Source organism: Gallus gallus, chromosome 6, assembly GCF_016699485.2.
Source record: "Gallus gallus isolate bGalGal1 chromosome 6, bGalGal1.mat.broiler.GRCg7b, whole genome shotgun sequence".
NCBI classification, from domain to species: Eukaryota; Metazoa; Chordata; class Aves; order Galliformes; family Phasianidae; genus Gallus; species Gallus gallus.
In genome coordinates, this window is record NC_052537.1 from 28,439,854 (window position 1) to 28,458,701 (window position 18,848).

The window sequence follows — 18,848 nt, forward strand, 5'->3', positions numbered from 1 at the left end:
ATGAAGCAATTAAAGACAACAACAGCAGGAATCGTGGAAATGCCAAAGCATCACTGCGATAGGTGAAAAAAGAACTTCTCCAGAGTGAGATACTAACAGGCTGAGCTAAGGACCTCCTCTGAGGTGTGCGGAGGGGAGCTGAAGGAGGGAAAGGTAGAAACTATCAGCCAGATAGGCAAGGAGCCTGCTCTTCAGCTTCCTAAATTGGTACGACTCCCTTTCAGTTAGGCTTAAGTATGACTAATACATACAGTCCAGCATGAGCCTCAAGTTTTACTCCCAGTCCAAACTTCTTTTGCTATTACAAGTCTAAGTCTACTCTGTGAAAGAGGCATGTCTCCAAAGTAGTAACAGCCCCTGCCTTCACGCATCTAATGAGACATTAGTCCAGGACTCTACATTTGTTTTAAGTTGTAGATAGGATTACAAAAAAGGTCAAAACCCTTATGAAATACAGGAAAAATAGAAAGTTGTCCTCAATCCTACAAAGAAAATCAGTCTTCACAATTTGCACCTACAAGGAGCACCAGGAAGAAGGGTCCTGGGTCCATTCTGGGAGGACTGAGCAGAGCTGAACTCAGCAGGCAAACAGCCTTCTCCTGCAGTGTGACGTGAGCAGAAGCACCGCACAGATTTCAGGAGATAAGGCCATCATCTTGGCTGTTCCTCTGCATCTTTTTCTCAGAGTACGCATGGGAGAAAGACAGAGAATCACAGCCCATCTTTAATCACCTGGAGGTAATTAACGACTCAGCATTCTTGTAAGTGCTCGGCAAGGCTGGGTTACTGCAGTGAGCTCTCTCCATATCTGCATGTGTTCAGACTAGTTTAGATCTCTTCAAAGCATTGGTAAGCTCAGTGCCGTACACGCTAACCAACATGGGCCCACCAAGGCTCGACAGGATCCCCCCAGGGCATCCCAATGTGCTCTCACTAACACAATTCACCCTGCCACACATGTACCTCGTGTCTCCATGGTCTCACACCAATGGAATGGGGCTGGAAAGTACGTCCTCTTCTGGTATTAAATCCACTTGGATTACATTTTCATGGCATTGTTCAACTCAAAGCAATTCTATACTGTGCTTGGAGCGCTGTCACATGTAATCAAGAGATAATGTCAATGGAATTGCATGTTGTCACAGGAAAACAGTCTCCCGCTGCCACAGAAATGCCAAATTAAAGCTGAGGCATTTATGGAAAATAAACGTCAAGTCAAAGCCAAGATGTTTATTTTAAAAACAAGAGACATGGATCTCATGGCGACGTTCCATCGTGTCTCTGTTCCTCCAATAACAAATGTCCAATATGAATGCAGCCAAATGACAGCCTCTTCCTGGGACGGAGCAGCGCGGGCGAAGCCAGATTGCTTCATGTGATGGCTTGTGGAGCTGTGCCTCATTTGCTTGTCCTCGGCTCAGGTTTTAGGGAAGCTGTCTGGATAACCAATACAAAACGGTTTCTCTGATGTATGTTAAGTTTACAGAGGGATTTAGGAGGATAGAGAGAAGAAAACGTGACAGCAAATGCATTCTTCCTTTGCCTTTACATGGTTCTCCAGAGAGGGAGGAAGGACAGTAACTCGCTGAGATCGATGGGAGTCCTTCCAGGCATTTCCGTGGGCTTTGCTTAATGCCTTAAAAGAACAAACAGCTGATATTTAAGCTGATTTTATGTTATAAATGATGGTGCTATAATTCAATTGCGGTGAGGGTGTGACCGGACCAAGGTCAGACAAGGAAGATGCTGTCTGATCCAAAACTGAGATTTTGAGCTTTATCAAATCTACCCATAAGGGCCTAAGTGGTAAAAATGGTAAAACTCCAGGCAACCTAATGGGGCTGACATCCTTTCAGTCATTTTTATCATTTTTGCCCTTTCATCATATTACCACTCATTAAATCTCCTTGTATTCATCCGTTCCTCTCCTTCCCTAACTCCCCTAATTTTCTCTTCCTCCAGCTACATTAAGAGATTATGTCTTCAACAGGCTGAAATGGTGTCTTCACTCTCCTCCTTTGCCAACCCCATCATCCTTCGCTAAGCTCTCCCCAGACCTCTGCCAGCTCCTCCCTCACCCACCAGCCACACACCCTTTGCAACATCAAACGGAGCTGTCCTAATTACTACCAGCGCTTTGAGTGCTTTTTTTTAAATGACCTCCAAGGGAAAAATAAATTAGGCGTTCATTAAAAACCGTGATCTGGAGAGCAAGTAGAAACAATTCATTTCAGTTTGTGGAAGTCCCTCTCCTGCGCTGACATCCTTAAGTCATATGCAAACGAAGGTTAAAATCATGCTAAGGAGCAGCGTGGAATTCAAAAAAGCAAGGGAAATTTGACTTCGAGGAGAGATTTGCAAAAGTAATGCTCTGAAAAGAGTTAAGCCTACAGTCAGTATTTGGCTGCAGACTGGCAGTAAGGGCCAGAGGGATGTTCTGTACAGAAATCATAAATTTGCTTATTTTTCCTTTTGGAGATGCATTGTTTCCCAAAGACGCTCTGGCTCCAGCTCTGATCTGGCGTTCCACGTTGACACTTGTTGAACCAACAGACATACTGGGAAGCAAGGCGAGGTTAGGCTGCTTCTGCTTCGTGGCATCCTCACTGGCAGTGTCCCTTACTCCAGTCCTGAAGCTTATCTGCTTGTACGGGACAGGATCTCCAGGTGGCTGCCTGATAGGGCAGCGTGATGGCAGAGAGCCGGCATTGTTGGGTCGCGGTGTTTGTTAACTATATACGGGTACTGCAGCAATAGGGGATCTGAGCAGATGACGGGTGATGCTCCAGGATTAGCACTCTGAACAGCTGCATGGTACCCTCACACTGCTTCCCACTGCCTGTGTGAGCTTGGGAAGAGTGCGCAAGACTTTAACAGTCTGATTTTATGCTAAAACAGGGCATTCACATTCACAAAATCCATCCAAGCTTCTCGGCACTGGGGTGCAGAAACACAGCGGAGCTCATTATTGCTTTAGAAATTCCAGCGAGACGGTGGGTAAAAAAAATAAAGTGTTCCATCCTAAATCTCCACCGTCCTAAACTGGTTTCAGATGTATTTTTTTTTTACATGGGTGTTTCAGCTACCCGTCCTAGGCAAGTATCCCCGGCCGCGGTGCTCCGGCGCAAGGTCTCCCGATGTCCTGGGGAACGCCGTGCGCTGCACACCGAGGAGGGCTGCACTTCGGGTCACGGGACGCCGAGCGCGGGAGCCCCACGCACGGGGGGCAAATGCTCCGCGCGACCCGACCGGACCGGCGCGGGCACCGGCGGGCAGCGGGCGGGAAACCACGCCCCTCGGCGCCGATTGGCTGCGGGGCGGGGCGGGGCGGGGCGGGGCGGGCCGGCGGCGCGGCGCGGGGCCATGCGGATCCCGGGGCGGCGGCGGCAGCGGCGGCGGCGCCGCCTTCCTGCCTGCCCGCGGCGCGGCGCGGCCGGAGCGCCCCGCAGCCATGGGAGATGGGTGGCTGCCGCCCGACTGCGGCCCCCACAACCGCTCCGGAGGCGGCGGGGCGACGGCGGCGCCGACCGGGAACCGTCAGGTGTCCGCCGAACTGCTGTCGCAGCAGTGGGAGGCGGGCATGAGCCTGCTGATGGCCCTGGTGGTGCTGCTCATCGTGGCCGGCAACGTGCTGGTGATCGCGGCCATCGGGCGCACGCAGCGGCTGCAGACGCTCACCAACCTCTTCATCACCTCGCTGGCCTGCGCCGACCTGGTGATGGGGCTGCTGGTGGTGCCCTTCGGGGCCACGCTGGTGGTGCGGGGCACCTGGCTGTGGGGCTCCTTCCTCTGCGAGTGTTGGACGTCGGTGGACGTGCTCTGCGTGACGGCCAGCATCGAGACCTTGTGCGTCATCGCCATCGACCGCTACCTGGCCATCACTTCGCCTTTCCGCTACCAGAGCCTGATGACCAGGGCTCGGGCCAAGGGCATCATCTGCACCGTCTGGGCCATCTCCGCCCTGGTCTCTTTCCTGCCCATCATGATGCACTGGTGGCGGGACGAGGACCCTCAGGCACTCAAGTGCTACCAGGACCCGGGCTGCTGCGACTTCGTCACCAACCGGGCTTACGCCATCGCTTCGTCCATCATCTCCTTCTACATCCCCCTCCTCATCATGATCTTCGTGTACCTGCGGGTGTACCGGGAGGCCAAGGAGCAGATCAGGAAGATCGACCGCTGCGAGGGCCGGTTCTATGGCAGCCAGGAGCAGCCGCAGCCACCCCCGCTCCCCCACCAACAGCCCATCCTCGGCAACGGCCGCGCCAGCAAGAGGAAGACGTCCCGTGTCATGGCCATGAGGGAGCACAAAGCTCTGAAGACATTGGGTATCATCATGGGGGTGTTCACCCTCTGCTGGCTCCCTTTCTTCTTGGTGAACGTTGTCAACGTCTTCAACAGAGACCTGGTGCCGGACTGGCTCTTTGTTTTCTTCAACTGGTTGGGCTACGCCAACTCCGCTTTCAACCCCATCATCTACTGCCGCAGCCCGGACTTCCGTAAGGCCTTCAAGAGGCTGCTCTGCTTCCCCCGCAAAGCGGACAGGCGACTGCACGCTGGCGGCCAACCCGCCCCGCTGCCCGGGGGCTTCATCAGCACCCTGGGCTCCCCTGAGCACAGCCCGGGGGGGATGTGGTCTGACTGCAACGGGGGCATGCAGGGTGGCAGTGAGTCGAGCCTGGAGGAGAGACATAGCAAAACATCCCGCTCGGAGTCCAAGGTATAGGGGGGTGGGTTTGTGGGGCTGGCCACGGCTGGGGGGCACAGGCAGGGGACGAGCGGGGAGAGAGCCCGTGTTTACTGATGAATAAAAGCAGGTGAATTGTATCCGACATACCTCATCTGAACCTAAAGCAAACAGGAAGCCCACTGAGCGGAGAACAGAGCAAATAAACAGCCTGTCCCAAAGCTAACCAGATTATATTCGGGTCGGAAGGAGGCTTAGCTGTGGCTGGGCTAGAGAAACGCTTTCACAAGTCCCATCCCGTGGGCGAGTTTTCCCCAGACAGTGGCGGTAGCTGCTGGAGCAGCGGGAGCAGTCCTGTGATGCCGTGATTCCACGAGGCTGGGCAGCGGCTGGGGCTGCACCCCGAGGGCAGCAGCAGCCCGAGCCGTGACCCCGAGGGCTCCGGCAGCGGTCCTGCACACACACACACACACACACACACACACACACACACACACACACACACACACGGCAGAGCGGCCGATCCCAGCCGTGAGGTTGGAGCTGCAGGTGCTCTGCGCCTCAGCTGCCGCGAGAGCTGTCCGAAACCCATGGTCGCTGTGCTCCCCTCTTCTGCAGAGCAGAAGCGATGACAAAGTTAAGAACGAGGAACACAGATCTGTTTTGAAAGGGAAAAAAAAAACAAACCCGAACAACCCAAACTCTCCTGCTATTTTTTTTTCCCCCCTCTGCATCAGCAACCAGTGAGTTGTTGTGCTTATCTCTTTGGCCAGACAATAGCGGTCAGGCTGGGAAACTTCTACCTCAAACTGTGCATATTGTACAGGGCAATAAATGGGCCGTGTTTATATTAAACAGCGTATTTGCCTACCATGAGGAGTATTTTAGGGGAAAGGGGAAGGGGGGGGGGGGGAGTTAATGAGCCTTCTGCAGCTTGTTCGTTGTAATTACAGATGGACAGGGAAAAAAAACACCCTGGCAACAACAAGATCTTACTGCACATTTTTGGGGAACGGCAGCAAAGCTGTTTTTTGCACAGTATTAAGGATTGTAAAGTTATTTGAAGATGCTACTTGCACACGTCCACACACGCAAATTAAAAGTGAAATGGAGGTTTAAACAACACCAAGCCTGCAAGTGATTTCTGGTTTTGTCTGATCTGTTATGGTTTTATTGAGAGAGTGACTTTTTATATTATTTTATGAAGGTACTGTAAATAGATCTGTGTTATAAATTAAAATATCTGAAGGGACTTCTATTATTTTTATTTCCAAGTGCCCGCGTGAATCTGCTGTTATTTTAGCACTTGTGTGTCGTTTCCATTCTCCTCTGTGTGTGTGTTTTATAACCTATTTATACTCTGGTGCAATTTACTACTGTGTAAGTAATTAGTCGATGTGCAATAAATGCCATTGCAGCACAAGCAAGCGTGTCTCTATAGGTTTTGAAACAATACCTGCCTATAATGGGAAGAGCAGCATTTGTTTTTCCCCAGAGATGGCTCAGGTTACCAACACAACTTATCTAATGGCTTTCCCTGACACGGGATTGTAAAACCATGTTTGAAAACCCAACTGGCTTGCGTTCCTGTTGCACCAAAGTCTGCCGACTTCCCTTAGAACCAGTGGCTAACGACAAGGTGTTTCCAGCCTGATAATGAGGACGCTCGCTTTCTGTAACCGTGCCGTTTGGGGCTGTATTCATGGTTTGATAGAGGAGGGGAGTCGGGGGACTGCAATACTCAGGGCTCTGTGAGCAACAGGGCTGTGCGTCTGGGTCCTTGGTGCAGAAGGTTGCCTGCTCTCAGTGCTTTGTGAAGGTACGCTGCATCAGTGTTTCATTACTGCAATGAATGCAGAATGCACTACTGCAGACAGAGCAACAAAAAGGCAGTGTAGAACACCTCACGTCAGTGCAGAATGAAAGTGAAGCCGTTTTTAGCTTTATTAGACTCTGAAGCAGAGTTAAGTTAGAAATCAGCTTCTAGGAAGAGTGCTTCCCGTGGTGAGATCTGTAGGACAGCAGCCAACAGTTTGTTTTGGAAATTGTTTGTTTTTGTTTTTTTTTTTAAGTTAAAGAATGTGTCTCTAGCAATTTATAGGGATGTATTTTAAAGAGCAAAAAAAAAAAAAAAAAGAGAAGTTGTATATTTAATGCAAGAACAAAATAACAGCACTAGGGAGAAATAATCCTTTTGAGCTGATTTAACTGGAGTCTGACTGTAAACTGCAGTTAGTGGTTTCTCCCTTGATAACAGTGGAAAGGGGTCTTTAAAACACTGCAATGGCAGGTCAGGTGCTGGGTGAGATCTGTTCCGCTACCACAGGGCATGTTGGTTTTTCACCCTGTGGACCTGGTTCTGTCTGTGATTCCAGCAAAGTCAACAGGGCACTGCAGGTGCAGGGGACAGTGGCATAGAGAAGTGGTGGCTGCGTGCATTGGAGGTGGGACAGGATGGGGTAGGATGGCATGGCATGGCATGGCATGGCAGCACTGCCTGGTGCCAGCAGCACCAACCCTTCCTCCCCATTGCTGGGTTTGACAGGGCAGGATCTGGCCCCAGCACACATGTCCTCAGATTTCAGCAGGTGATGAGTGTTTTGGGTCAGTGGGGTCTCCAGGTGGGAAATTTAGGGCCAGAACATACTCAGCTCATCCTGCAGAATAGTTGCGTTTGGTTATCTCTTGGAAGAGCATCACGGCAGTAAGGAGGATGAAGGCAAGGTGAGTGTTGCCTGTTGACCACAGTTAGGCCAACTGCATGAATCAGTGGTCAGGAGGTGTTCCCAGTGAGGTCTGGCTGGGAAAGCCTGGAGCCTGCACACTGGAGTGGTAATAGGCAGTGAGCAGGATCCAACTGGCAGCAGATGGGTTGCGGGTCTGTCATGCAGGGGTACCAAGGGGGTGGCATGGTAACCCTGTAGGGACAGAGGGACACATGGCTGGCATGTGTGTGAGCATGGGAAACTGTTGTTGAGCCCATGGCACGGATTGTGCTTGGGACAAGCTGTGCTTCATGGCTGGAGAGGGAGCAAACCCACAAAGACTAACAGGCTTGCTGAAATGATCTGGAGAAAATGAGTCAAACGCTCACAGTGTGTTGGGTTTTTTTCGAAGAAAGCCAGACATGGATTAACAATTGGAGCTCCGTGTCGGAAAGTATAGGTGGCAGCACATGGCTGCACGTGTATGTGTGCAGAAAAGTCACCACCAAGAGCACAGGCCTGCAGGGAACGGAGAAAGACAAAACAAATCCCTGCTGGGAAGGCAGCAGGTGTCTATAGGGACCCAAATCATTTGATGTGAGTGCCTGAGATGTGTGCATGTCAGGGATGGATCCTCAAAGGCCCCGGTGGCTTTCTGGCAGCATTTGCACAGCAGGACGGAGCAGCAGGCTGCAGCCCTCCAGGTGCCTGGGTGGGAATATCAGGTAGGAAGCCCAGCTTTGCTTCTTGCTGTGTGCAGGGAATTGAGGGAGAGTGGAGATGGATGTTTCTGAAGTCTGAATGTACTGAAGTTCTGCTCAAAACCTCACCGCACTTTAAAACTGTGACTCCAGTCTTCAAGTGATTGTAGGTTCACGCCAAGCAATAACTGATGAACCAATGAAACTGTGCCCAAAAAACGTGGCTTAAAATTACGATCTGAGCAGCACCCACAGCACATACAGGATTTGACAGCATCAGCCGTTGGCTGGTGATGCAGCACGCTCTGCTGCTTCTGCGAGCAGCTGCTTTCCCTTCTGAGTAGGCACGTGTTTTCAAGTAAGGGGACAACTTTTTCAGCAGCTCGTTACTTTTTTTTCTTCGCTAAACCCTATCTGAAGTTGACTTTTATTAATAACTTTTAAGTGGCTATTTTGCAAACCTTCCTTGTGCTGCACGCTTTCCTCATTTATTGTAATTTCCTGTCTAGTGGAGTGCACTTAACTTCCTTTATGTAATACATCAATTGCAGGGTTGGAAATTGTGCAGCTATGAACTAAAGGAGCAGGCTTTCTTGAGGCCAAATGCGGTCAGGCATCATTGCCACTGGCAGCAGAGTTTGACCTGATAATCTAATCTTTTTGGAGAGACTATCTCCAGAAAAGTATTGTTACCAGCAGTAAATGACCTCTGTTAATGAAGCTTGAGCAATTAGTCCCATTCAAAGCTGTCAAGAAAATGTTAACCGCTAACCAACAGTTAACGCTGGATAGCTGAATAATAAGTGTTTTGTTTGTCGGTGTGTGTTAGGTGATGTGTTGGGAAATAATTATCCTTTGACTAGCAGCCAGCTTTGTGCTAATCAGAAAGGAGAAGTCGTGTTCTGTTTGAAGGATTATACCTAAAAATAGTTCTGCTACAGCCCCATCAGCGAGTGAAGTGAAACAAATTCACCGAGACGTGCACACCTTCCTAATATTTCACCCCGAGTCCTCAAAACCCTTTGTTCAGCTGGAGCTTTCTGTTTGATCGTGTCAGGAGCACTAATGTGATCTCCTGGGATCGCGCTCAGCACGCTCTCCCTGAGGAGCATTCCCCTATGCACCACTGACTCGCTTTCACAGCCTGCCAAATTCCTCAACGCCCGGGGAGGAAGCGAGGAGTCCTCCTCTTTGGGTAAACAGCCGCGCGTAATGTAAGATCAACACTATTTGTAATCATGGGCTCACGGAAGGAATCAATATGCTTTTTCTTTGCCTGCCCACTTGGGAGGAACGGCCGCGGCGGGCGGTTCGCCCTCACCAGGGGCTGTCAGACAGGGCTGGGAAAAGCCACGAGATGGGAAAAGGATGAGAGGGGTGGCGATGGCAAGCAAACCTGTTTGCAAACGGCAAAACTGTGGGCTTTGGAACCATACTGGAGGTGTTGCCTTCCTCTGGGAAAGCCTCACAACTTCTGATAGGGGGGCATCAGGACGACACGCTGCAGAAACAGGATCTAAGAGGTGCCACCTGCTGCCTGGCAGCTGAAACATGCCCCAGGCACTCCTGAACGTTTTTGACACTTTTTAGGCAGTGGTCGTAAACCAGGCCAAGCCTGAGCAGCCCCCAGCAGACATGCCTGTCGATCCTGTGGAGACTGCATCTCCCCCAGCAGCTGCCCTCCTGCCAAGGCCACCGCCGCACGCTGAGCTTTGTGACCCGGCGTCCTCCCCAGCCTGGCCTCAAACTACATCTGTGGTCCCAACAAGGGACAGTAAACAAGAGTTTGGATTCATTACATAAACTGGCCTCAGCTTGCAGAGAGCAAGCATTCCCTCCCCAGCCCGCCGCCATCTTGTCTTGCTGGCAGCTGGCTGCACGCTCCTTCATGTTGCTGGCTGCTTGCTTTGCCCTGGCGCCCAGCAGGGCTCTGCCCAGACAGGAGCCGTGCCCCGTCCTGCTGGGCACCATGCTCAATGCTGTTAGTGCCAGCTGCAAACACCAATCAAATGGAAAATACCCTGACCTCGAGGCCAGTAACCTGAAAGGGAAAGCAGAAGTGCACCGAGGATTCTGCCACTGCTGCAGGTAGTGGTGTGTTGTGGGCATGGTGGTGTGCCTTTCCTCTCTGATCCTGTGTAATGCACTGAATCCTGTTACCCTTAATGAGATTAAAAGGAGATTTTCTCCCAGTTTGGTGCTCCAGACATCAGCCACTCTTCTACACCTCCAGGCCATGATGCACCTCTCCTTGCCCCATGTCTCTCTCAAAACCATGCCATTCAGGCTTCTCACCAAAATGATTTTGATAATTGGTCCTAAACTCATTGGCACAGGGCTGTGAAAGGTATATTTAAGGGAATACCGCAAAGAGGCACTACGGGGCTCAAAATCTCAGCAGCTGCTGGTTGGATAAATACTGCAGCCAGAAACAATCCATTTTTAAGGGCAAGGTGAATGGTGCAGACCCTTAAGGGGCTGGCAGTTGTGTTTCCTCCAGGTGGGATGATACCCTCTGGTTTCAATAAGAAATTTCTGGTGCAACAGAGCAGCTCATGACAAACAATTTGCAATGTGGTAAAAACTTTTAAAGTACTTTGTGGTCAGAATTTCTGGAGTGCTTTTCAAGAGCAAGGGATTCAGAGAAGCCCCTGGCACACTTCCTTAGCAGGAAGCAGAGAACAGCACTCTGGCTGAAAAGTTCCTAAGTGCCCCTCCAATGTCATCCTGCTCCATGCTGGTCTCCCCCATGCATCCCGAGGGCTTGAGGCTGCTGTTCCCTCCAGGTTCCCCTCCTTGCTGCATTCAGAGGGGTGCTCTACCCATGGTGGAGGTGGGACCTTGGACGTTCCTTCCCCAGCCCTGCTCCAGGAAGGCGAGTGCGGTGACACAAAGACATGTGCCAACCTACGCCCCTGCTCAGGATTACCAAACCAACCATTGTGCTGGGGAGGGAGGGGTGCTTCCTCTTGGACAGGAGCAGGTAAATTGGTAGACGTCCACAAAGCTACCATTGTTTAGTGTCCCGGTTGCTGTCTGAGCCCAGCTTTCAAGGAGGGATGTGATGTTTGTCTGCTCTTCCCCTAACTACTCGCTTGGGAGCCTTCAAATAAAGCCTCAATTAGCTTGCTTACGCCACTAAAAGCAGCATGGGATGAGTTCCCTGGCAGGCAGTGCCCTCACAGCTGGTTAGCAGGGAGACCTCATCACGGCCCAAGCTAGAGCACCAAGCTAGAGTAACCCAATTGGGATAGCCAGAAACCCTGACACAGGGCACTGATCAGCCTGTGTGGTGGTTGTTGGACAGGCCAGTAACCCACCTGGCTCTGGGAAGGTGGCTGCAGCACGTGGAGCTAAGACGGCCACACCAAGGATTCACTTGCAGCCACTGCTCACTCTTTTCCATGGTCACCACAAACAGGGTGATTGATAGCAGATCTCTAACTTACAGGAGGTAGGATAATAAAGCTCATTAAAGTGTTCTCAGCACCGACAGAGACCAATAGGATTGTGTAAAACATTCAGGCTTTTTGGAACTTTAACGTAATATTCAGAGTAAGACAGCTGCAGATGCAATAATTGCCAATAACAGCAGGTATTGTAACAGTGCTTCATATCATCCCAAGAGCATCCACATGGGAGCTTTTGTTTCTTTTTTTTGCTGCTGGCTGGTTGCCAGCGAGCTGGGATCTGGGTGAGCACATCTGCAGTTTTCAGTGCCAATCCAGCCTTATGGCACGTCCCTGCTGGCAGAGCCTCTGAAGCCATGTGAGCATCAGGCTCAGTGGGGGGGAGAACAGGCCTTCCAGGAAAGGCTTATTTCAGCTGGTCTGCATGGGTTGAAGAACATGGGCAATGGCACGAGGGAAATGGGAAGGTGCAGAGTGACAAGGCTGAGATCATCTGTTTTGGTTGCAGCCCAGATTTCAATCTACTGGATGAGATCACAAGCTTTGTGTCTGGTGATGCTGCAGAAGCTGAGATCCACACAAGCACCCTTTGAACTGTTATTTTGCCTTCTCAGGGTGTAGTTAGATCCCAGGGAAGATCATGGGACTGACTTGTCAGCCCTTGGCAGAGCCTTGGACTGAGGGGGTTGGAAGAGCAGCTCAGGTAGCTGGTGGCAGCAGTAGTTGGGAGCTAAGCTGTCCTCAGCTGCAAGGGGGTGGCATGGCACCAAGCCACAGCCAGTGGATAAATAATTCTCCAGGAGGAGCAGCTCTCTTTGCATAGCGTTCCAACACTGATGGGCACTGTTAGTGACATTGAGCAATTCACATCATGCGTGTCTTCTGGTGGAAGAGACGTCACTGCTCTTATTCCTGTGCACTCCACTCATGCAAAAGCAAGGAACGCAATGATAAAAAAGGCCTGGAATAATGTCATGGCTTGATTGTTTCCATTAATATATCTCATTATGTAACGCTTTCATCACTCTAGAACATCTCAGGTGCGTTTTAGGAACATCTGTGTATCATCATAACAAAGAAAGTAACATTGCAGAGCATGATGGGCATCGATGATATACTTTTTCATTGCACTGGGTGTGCTTATGCTTTTGCATGGTATGGATTTCTTTGCCTTTATGTTATGAGACACTCTATAAATTAAACTGTTAAGGTTGTCAAATGCATGCCATTAACACCAGGAGCAGATAATGTGGGGTCTGTCACTGCGCCTGTCTCCAGATAAAGTCCCTGGAAGGAGAACAGTGGCGCTCTGAATTCCTTCTGACCTCCACTCTTTGGTGCTGCATCTCAGAAGTGAAAAATTATCATTATTGGCATGGCTCAACCTCCCTTTGAAATGCAGTTATTTTCTACTCATACATTCCAAGTATTTTTTGTATGATATCAGTGAGAAACTTGAAACCCCCTTTGAGGAGCAAAAGATTTCCTGCAGCACTACTATTAAAGAAAATGGATAGATCAAGTAGTAAAGTTCAATGACTTACTTAGCATTAAATAAGAAAGAGAATAATGAATAGGATTTTGTGTGCGTGTTTTTCCTCTGCAGGGAGCAGTCAGGGTAATGGGTTTGTACTGCCTTCTGCTGCTGTTCACCCATTTAGGTGAGTTCAAAACACTGTTGCCTTTTAATTCTGCTCTCATTTCCCTGCAAACCTGATACAACTTCTAGTACGCAGAGCCTTGCACACAGATGGGTTTGCCACCATTCCAACTGGTGAGGAAAACACCCATACATCCCATGAGGGCTCATGGCCTGCTGCATGGACATCTGTATTTTACACTAGGTAGCTGTAAGTAGGTAATTCGTCGCTTAGGGTGGACACTTATTTCCTACTATTATGAGCTCAGTCTTCAGTGTCCTCCAGGAGAGACGTTATTTCCTACTGGGTTCACCAAAAAGTGTTTGGGTTTCCAACCCCCCACCTTTATTTATGGGCCTTGCCAAGCATGCCGTTTTGATTTTATTGGGGAAGGAAGGGAGGGGGTGTAGGAGGAAACTATCACAAAGCTATATAACATAAACAACTTTCTAATGTAAACTCCAAGCACTGCTTAGCAAGGAAGAAGTTAACACTTGGGGGAGGATGGGGCACTCATTAAGACAAAGGTATAAATAGCAACCCAGGAAGCTTGGGGAGGGACACAGGGAAGCAATGAATCCGGATGGGTGAAGGTCTCCCTGAAAGCCCTCTGCTGCACTACCCTTGGGGCTGGGATCTGGTCCTCCTTGCAGCATCCCAAGACTAGGGATGCTCCAACAGGCTCCCCACATAACTGACTGGTTGGTTAATGGTGAACCCAAAATGCATTTAGGTCACCGAAAGACTTCCTATGGAGACACAAACCTCGCTGCTCTTGCCTACCCCTGCCTACCCCAAACCTACTGGGTCCCGAGCTGGAAGCTGCTCCATGCCTGCTCCAGTGCTCAGAGCAAGACTTCCATTTTCCCACCAGCCTTGATGCCTCAGGCCTTCTGGTTTGTTTTTCATCTGAATGGGAAATGCACAATGAGAAACTGTTTAAACAACTTATGGTACAAGGAAACGCTGTGGTAGAGCATGTTATAGTTCATTTCCAAGGAAATGATGCACTCTTCAAAAGTGCTCCTCTCAAGCACTGCAGTTTAAAGTTGCAGGATATCTGCTGGTCCCTTCAGAGCTTCCTGCAGCCTGGACCATAATGATGAAGTGCAGAGTGCTCAAGCACACACTGCCCTGACCCACAGTTACTTGCACGGGTGGGTCTGAGCATCCTGGTGCTGGTGAAGGAAAGCCCTTGAACCATGAAGTGCCAGAGGAAATATCTTGTGCTATTTCCAGCCCTGCATTTTTAGATAAAAAGAGTTTCAGATCAGATGCATTTCTGAAGCTTATCTGTGTGAATATTTGACTGCTTATCCAAGCAGAACAAAAGCCTTCAAACCTCCTCAGGTCTATCCATCATGAGCCTTATCTCCCCATGTCGCCACATGGCTCCTGGCCACTGAGAGCCTCCTGCTACCAGTGTCCTCCCACCATCTCTTCTCTCTGAGTGGATTCACAGCATTATTCATGTCTCCTGCTTGGTTCCCTGCCACTCCAGTGACAGGCTCTGTGTGCAGCCAGCCAGCATCCCATGCAGATGCATCCATGATGCTCCATTGCTGCCCACTGCTTCCATCCCCAGCATACATCCTGATGGAGCCAGCAGGTGGGATGCTTAAGATCTTCACACCCTGAAACATCCTGGTACCACTCAGTAGCTGAGCTCAGTGCCTGAGCCTCCAGGATGCACAATGAGGGCTGTGTGAGTACTTGGGGGTGGATGTCGGTCTTAGTGGCCCCATTGGTGTTCCTGGCCATGTAAGACAGCAGAGTAGATGGTGTTAGGCTGAATTTACAAACTGCATTACTCAGCCTGGTCAGAAGAACCTGCACAGTGTGTTGTATTGCACTCACAGAGCATTTCTTACTTTGAAGCTGAGCTGGCACAAGAATTCGTCTGCAGTCTGCATTCCTGTCAAAGCCATGGCCAAGAAAAACAGAGTGAAGACATTGAAAAGAGCCACCCATCTACAGTGCATCCCAGCAGGCTGGCTCAGGGTAGGGAGCAGCAACTGAGCAGGTCGTAGCTTCAAAGCTGGTGCACAGCGGCAGGGATCAGAAGTCTCGGCTGCTTGGTATCATTTGGTGCTGGCCTGCTTCTACACAACCTTCAGCATCAGGGTGGCCTGTTCTAATGGGCAGTGCTTTCTCGTGCCCCTTTTTCACAACACAGTCTGTCTGTGCTGTTGCTCTCCATGGTTTTAATTTTTTTCTCTGTTTTGTTGGCAAGGAAGGTAAAACTAATTCCCCCTCATATATGACAGTGGCAAGAATATTGTTGACTCAATATTGACTCAATAGTATGAGGATAAATGTATTTTTATACTGTGGTGTATGTTAAGCTATTTATAAATATTATATCACTTCTGGGTCATCTTCAGGGTTTAAAATAAAGTCCTAATTTAAACAGAATTTTTCAGTGTTGACAGATGTGATAAATACCTTTTTGTTCCAGTAAAACCTAATTTCAACAATGTTTTGCAAAATTCATTGCAAGCTGAGGATTATTCCCCATTTTTTTGTTTTGCTTTGTTTTGTTTGTCTTCATCTCCAGTGTTTAGTTTAATGCCACATTCCATTATAGAAAAACCATTTGTGACTGCAGTAATTTGTTCACCAAATCTCTGCTTAAGCAATGGGAGGATGCTCCTGAGAAGAACCAGAGAGAGGAGTTAGCTCATGCCATGGAAATTTTGGGGCAGTTGCAGCATTTTTCTGCACCACAGAAGACTAAAAGACAGTTACCACCCTTCCTTGAAGGGGCCCAGGGCACTTGGCCTTCTGCTAGCACAACTGGAACACATGTTCGGTCCAGCCTGAGGCATGGCAGTACTTCATTAACACTGGTTTAGGAAATGGCACGTTTGTGCAATGGCTGAAGACAGAAGACCTGTCCCTAGAGCCCCATTGGCACACAGGACTTATACACTCAAAGCTCCCCACTTAAATCATGCTCCCCAGTATTAAGATGATGGCCACCTCCCTCACTCCAGAGCATCCTTCTTCCGAAGGCTGCTTCTCAAGCTTTGCAACTAGTCACAGAACCAGCCCTCAGGGCACTGCTACAATACTCGGAGGCAAATTTTTGGGCATTGAGCTAACCTTGACATCCAAGGTGATGCCAAAAGATAGACAAAACGTGGGAAGAGTGGGAGAGATTCTGTGTCCAGAAGGTGAGAAGATCTCCATCTATGGGAGGGTTGCATTTCTGTTTGGAGCTTTCCACCAAAGTTCTAAGTGTCTCCGAAATTTCTCTGGACCTTCTCTACTTTTTCTGCTTTTCTGTGTAAACAGCTGTGAGGAAGGTCTCTTTTTCTGTAATGAAACAATTTCTTTCTCCAGTAAAATATCATCCTCTTGCATCAGTTACTATTGATTGTGGATGTAATTGCAGCAAAACAGAGCCTTTACATGTTGTGAGGTGAGTGAGGCAGATCCTGTACTTACACAGCAAAAGTACAAGGAACAATGAGCAGGAAAAACAATTTGTTTTGAAGTGCTTTGGAGCTGTTGTCTATCTTCTGAGCCATGCATCATTCAACCCATACTGCCCACGAGAGACAATGTGATTTGGAGAGCAATCATGTATGCTGGAGATGTGCAAGTACTGACGCTTGTGTCCATGTGGACTGCCCTCCATCTGCACAGAGCCTCCAGATGCCAAGCTAAAATTACCTGGGAAAGGGGCATGCAGAAAGGGAGAGAGGTCTTCTGGTGGGTTGTCAAGGAGGTGGCTCAGGATGCTTTCATGGAGACACCCAAAGGACATCATCCACCGTGACCTGCTATGATAACCTTTTCAGTGGGAACAGGTGCTGGAGGGTAATCTTTCTGTTTTTTTCTTGGCTGTGGTTCACTTCATATTAAGACCGAGCAAAGAGGATTATTAGAGCAGTGACCTGGGAGGTGAGGTTACTGGAACTGCGTCCATAGTTCTGCAGGCGTTGGTTCTGAAGGAAGACACCGGCCTTGCTGAGCAGCCAGCCCCAACCAAGGCAGTAGCTGAACTGCCTGCACCAGAGGGTGTCAATGGCCAAATCCTTCCTGACATACCCTGGGGGTGAAGGCTGGATCAATGATGCAAAGCCCTGCTCACATGGAGAGCCCTGCCCTTCCTATGTGGGAATAGAGTGATAGACAGGGCAGGTTTATGGTGAACCAGTCTGTCCTAGCTCTGTGAAAATGCAGTGTCTGTCCCTGTATGCACAAAGGCTCATGGCTGGAGCAGATGGCAATATATCATTGGGTCTGGTTTTAAATCCCCAGTGTGCTGCACTCGTTGGCTCCCCACCAGTCCTTCTCCACTGCCGTCAGTGACCACCATGCACTCTGGTGACACTGTTTGCTACTCAAAGCCAAGGTCCCTCAGTTCCTGTTTTGCCCTCTTGCTTCTACTGATATCCCCTGGCCCTCAGCCATTCCTTTTTCCACCAGCGAAAGAGGAAGCATAAGGTTTGCAGCACCAGCTTTTGTGCCGTCCCTGGGTGCTCCTTTGCTTCAGGACCCATTTGACACCTAATTTCAGAAATAGCAAAACTATTGAGCTTGGCTTCCTACTTTGTGGCAATCTTGGCTGGAAGCTATATTAAATAACGTATTGCAAAATAAGCATATGTGTACAGAGCTGTAGGAATAGGAACAAGCGACACACAGCTCAGCAAGGCTTGGAGCCATGCTGATAAGACAATTTCCAAGAAAACGCCCAACCCTTAAATTCTACAAACTCTGTCTTCTCAGGTCAATAACCTTTTATGGGCCGAATCTTGCTGTCATCCTATGTAAAAACACGGTCAAGGCAGAACTTTCTGCAAGTGACAGCAGAGGAAGGAGAACCTGTGATACTACAAAGGGCTCCAAAAACATTCTGGCACAGAAAACCCAAACACACAAGGAAAGGCAGGTTCGGTAAGAGCTCCACTGCTCTTTGGCCAGGTCACTCTTTGCTGGGGCAACATGGCCAGGCTTGGAGCCCCTTCAGGAGCTCACCCCACAGCTCTGCCTCTTACCAACCCCAAACTCAGAGAGAGCCTGGGCTCCTTGCAGAGGTTTTGCATAACATCCTGCGGTTCTGATAGAGAAAATGTTGTGTGGTTCTAGTCAAGGCACCACGAGGGGGCTGGTTAGACTCACTCCATTGCTTTGCTCCCTTGTTTCATAAAGATTTTTTTAACATATCATATGCAGGTGTAGGAGTTGACACAACACAGCATGCAGCGCTTTAGAGTCCATCCAGCTTGTGTGTAAATACTTCTGCTCCCTTTTTAAAACGCTTAGGAGATGTTTCATAAACATCAAACGTGTCCAATTTCTAAGCCATGAGCTGTTGGCCTGGTAATCACACTGCAATTGGACAATCCCAATGTTCACCAGAGCTTGGAGACTGAGGGACTTAGCATCTGCTCTAGGTGGATCAACTCGGGATCTTGCAGGGCTGAAGCCAACTGCTGCAGTTTGCCCAGGGGAGGCTGGAGATGCTGTAAGCATAACTTCCCAATCCAGGAATTGTTGGTGGACCCAACGCTCCTGAGCTGCCTCAAGCCTTGCAGGTCTTGCCAGGTCTGCACATCAGGCCTTGGCTGCCCCATGAGCCAGGTCCCAGGGAGGTGACTGGAAGGACTCCAGTGGCCTGAAATAGGAGTTGATTCATGCCCCAAGAGCTCAAAATAAAGCGTCTCTGCATATTAAAAAATATTATGGAAACT

The 18,848-nt window shown here is 49.5% G+C and overlaps 1 protein-coding gene and 1 long non-coding RNA gene across 2 annotated transcripts in view; one reads left to right on the forward strand and one right to left on the reverse strand.

Moving 5' to 3' along the window:
* LOC107053733 overlaps nt 1-18,848 on the reverse strand; it is a 70,396-nt gene that overhangs the window by 48,156 nt on the left and 3,392 nt on the right. The window lies entirely within an intron of this gene.
* Nucleotides 3,422-5,961, forward strand: ADRB1 (adrenoceptor beta 1). The gene is given in 3 exon segments (XM_040703024.2): nt 3,422-4,720; nt 5,621-5,778; nt 5,780-5,961. Coding segments are annotated over 3 exon segments (1,476 nt in total). The 5' UTR covers nt 3,422-3,451; the 3' UTR covers nt 5,829-5,961.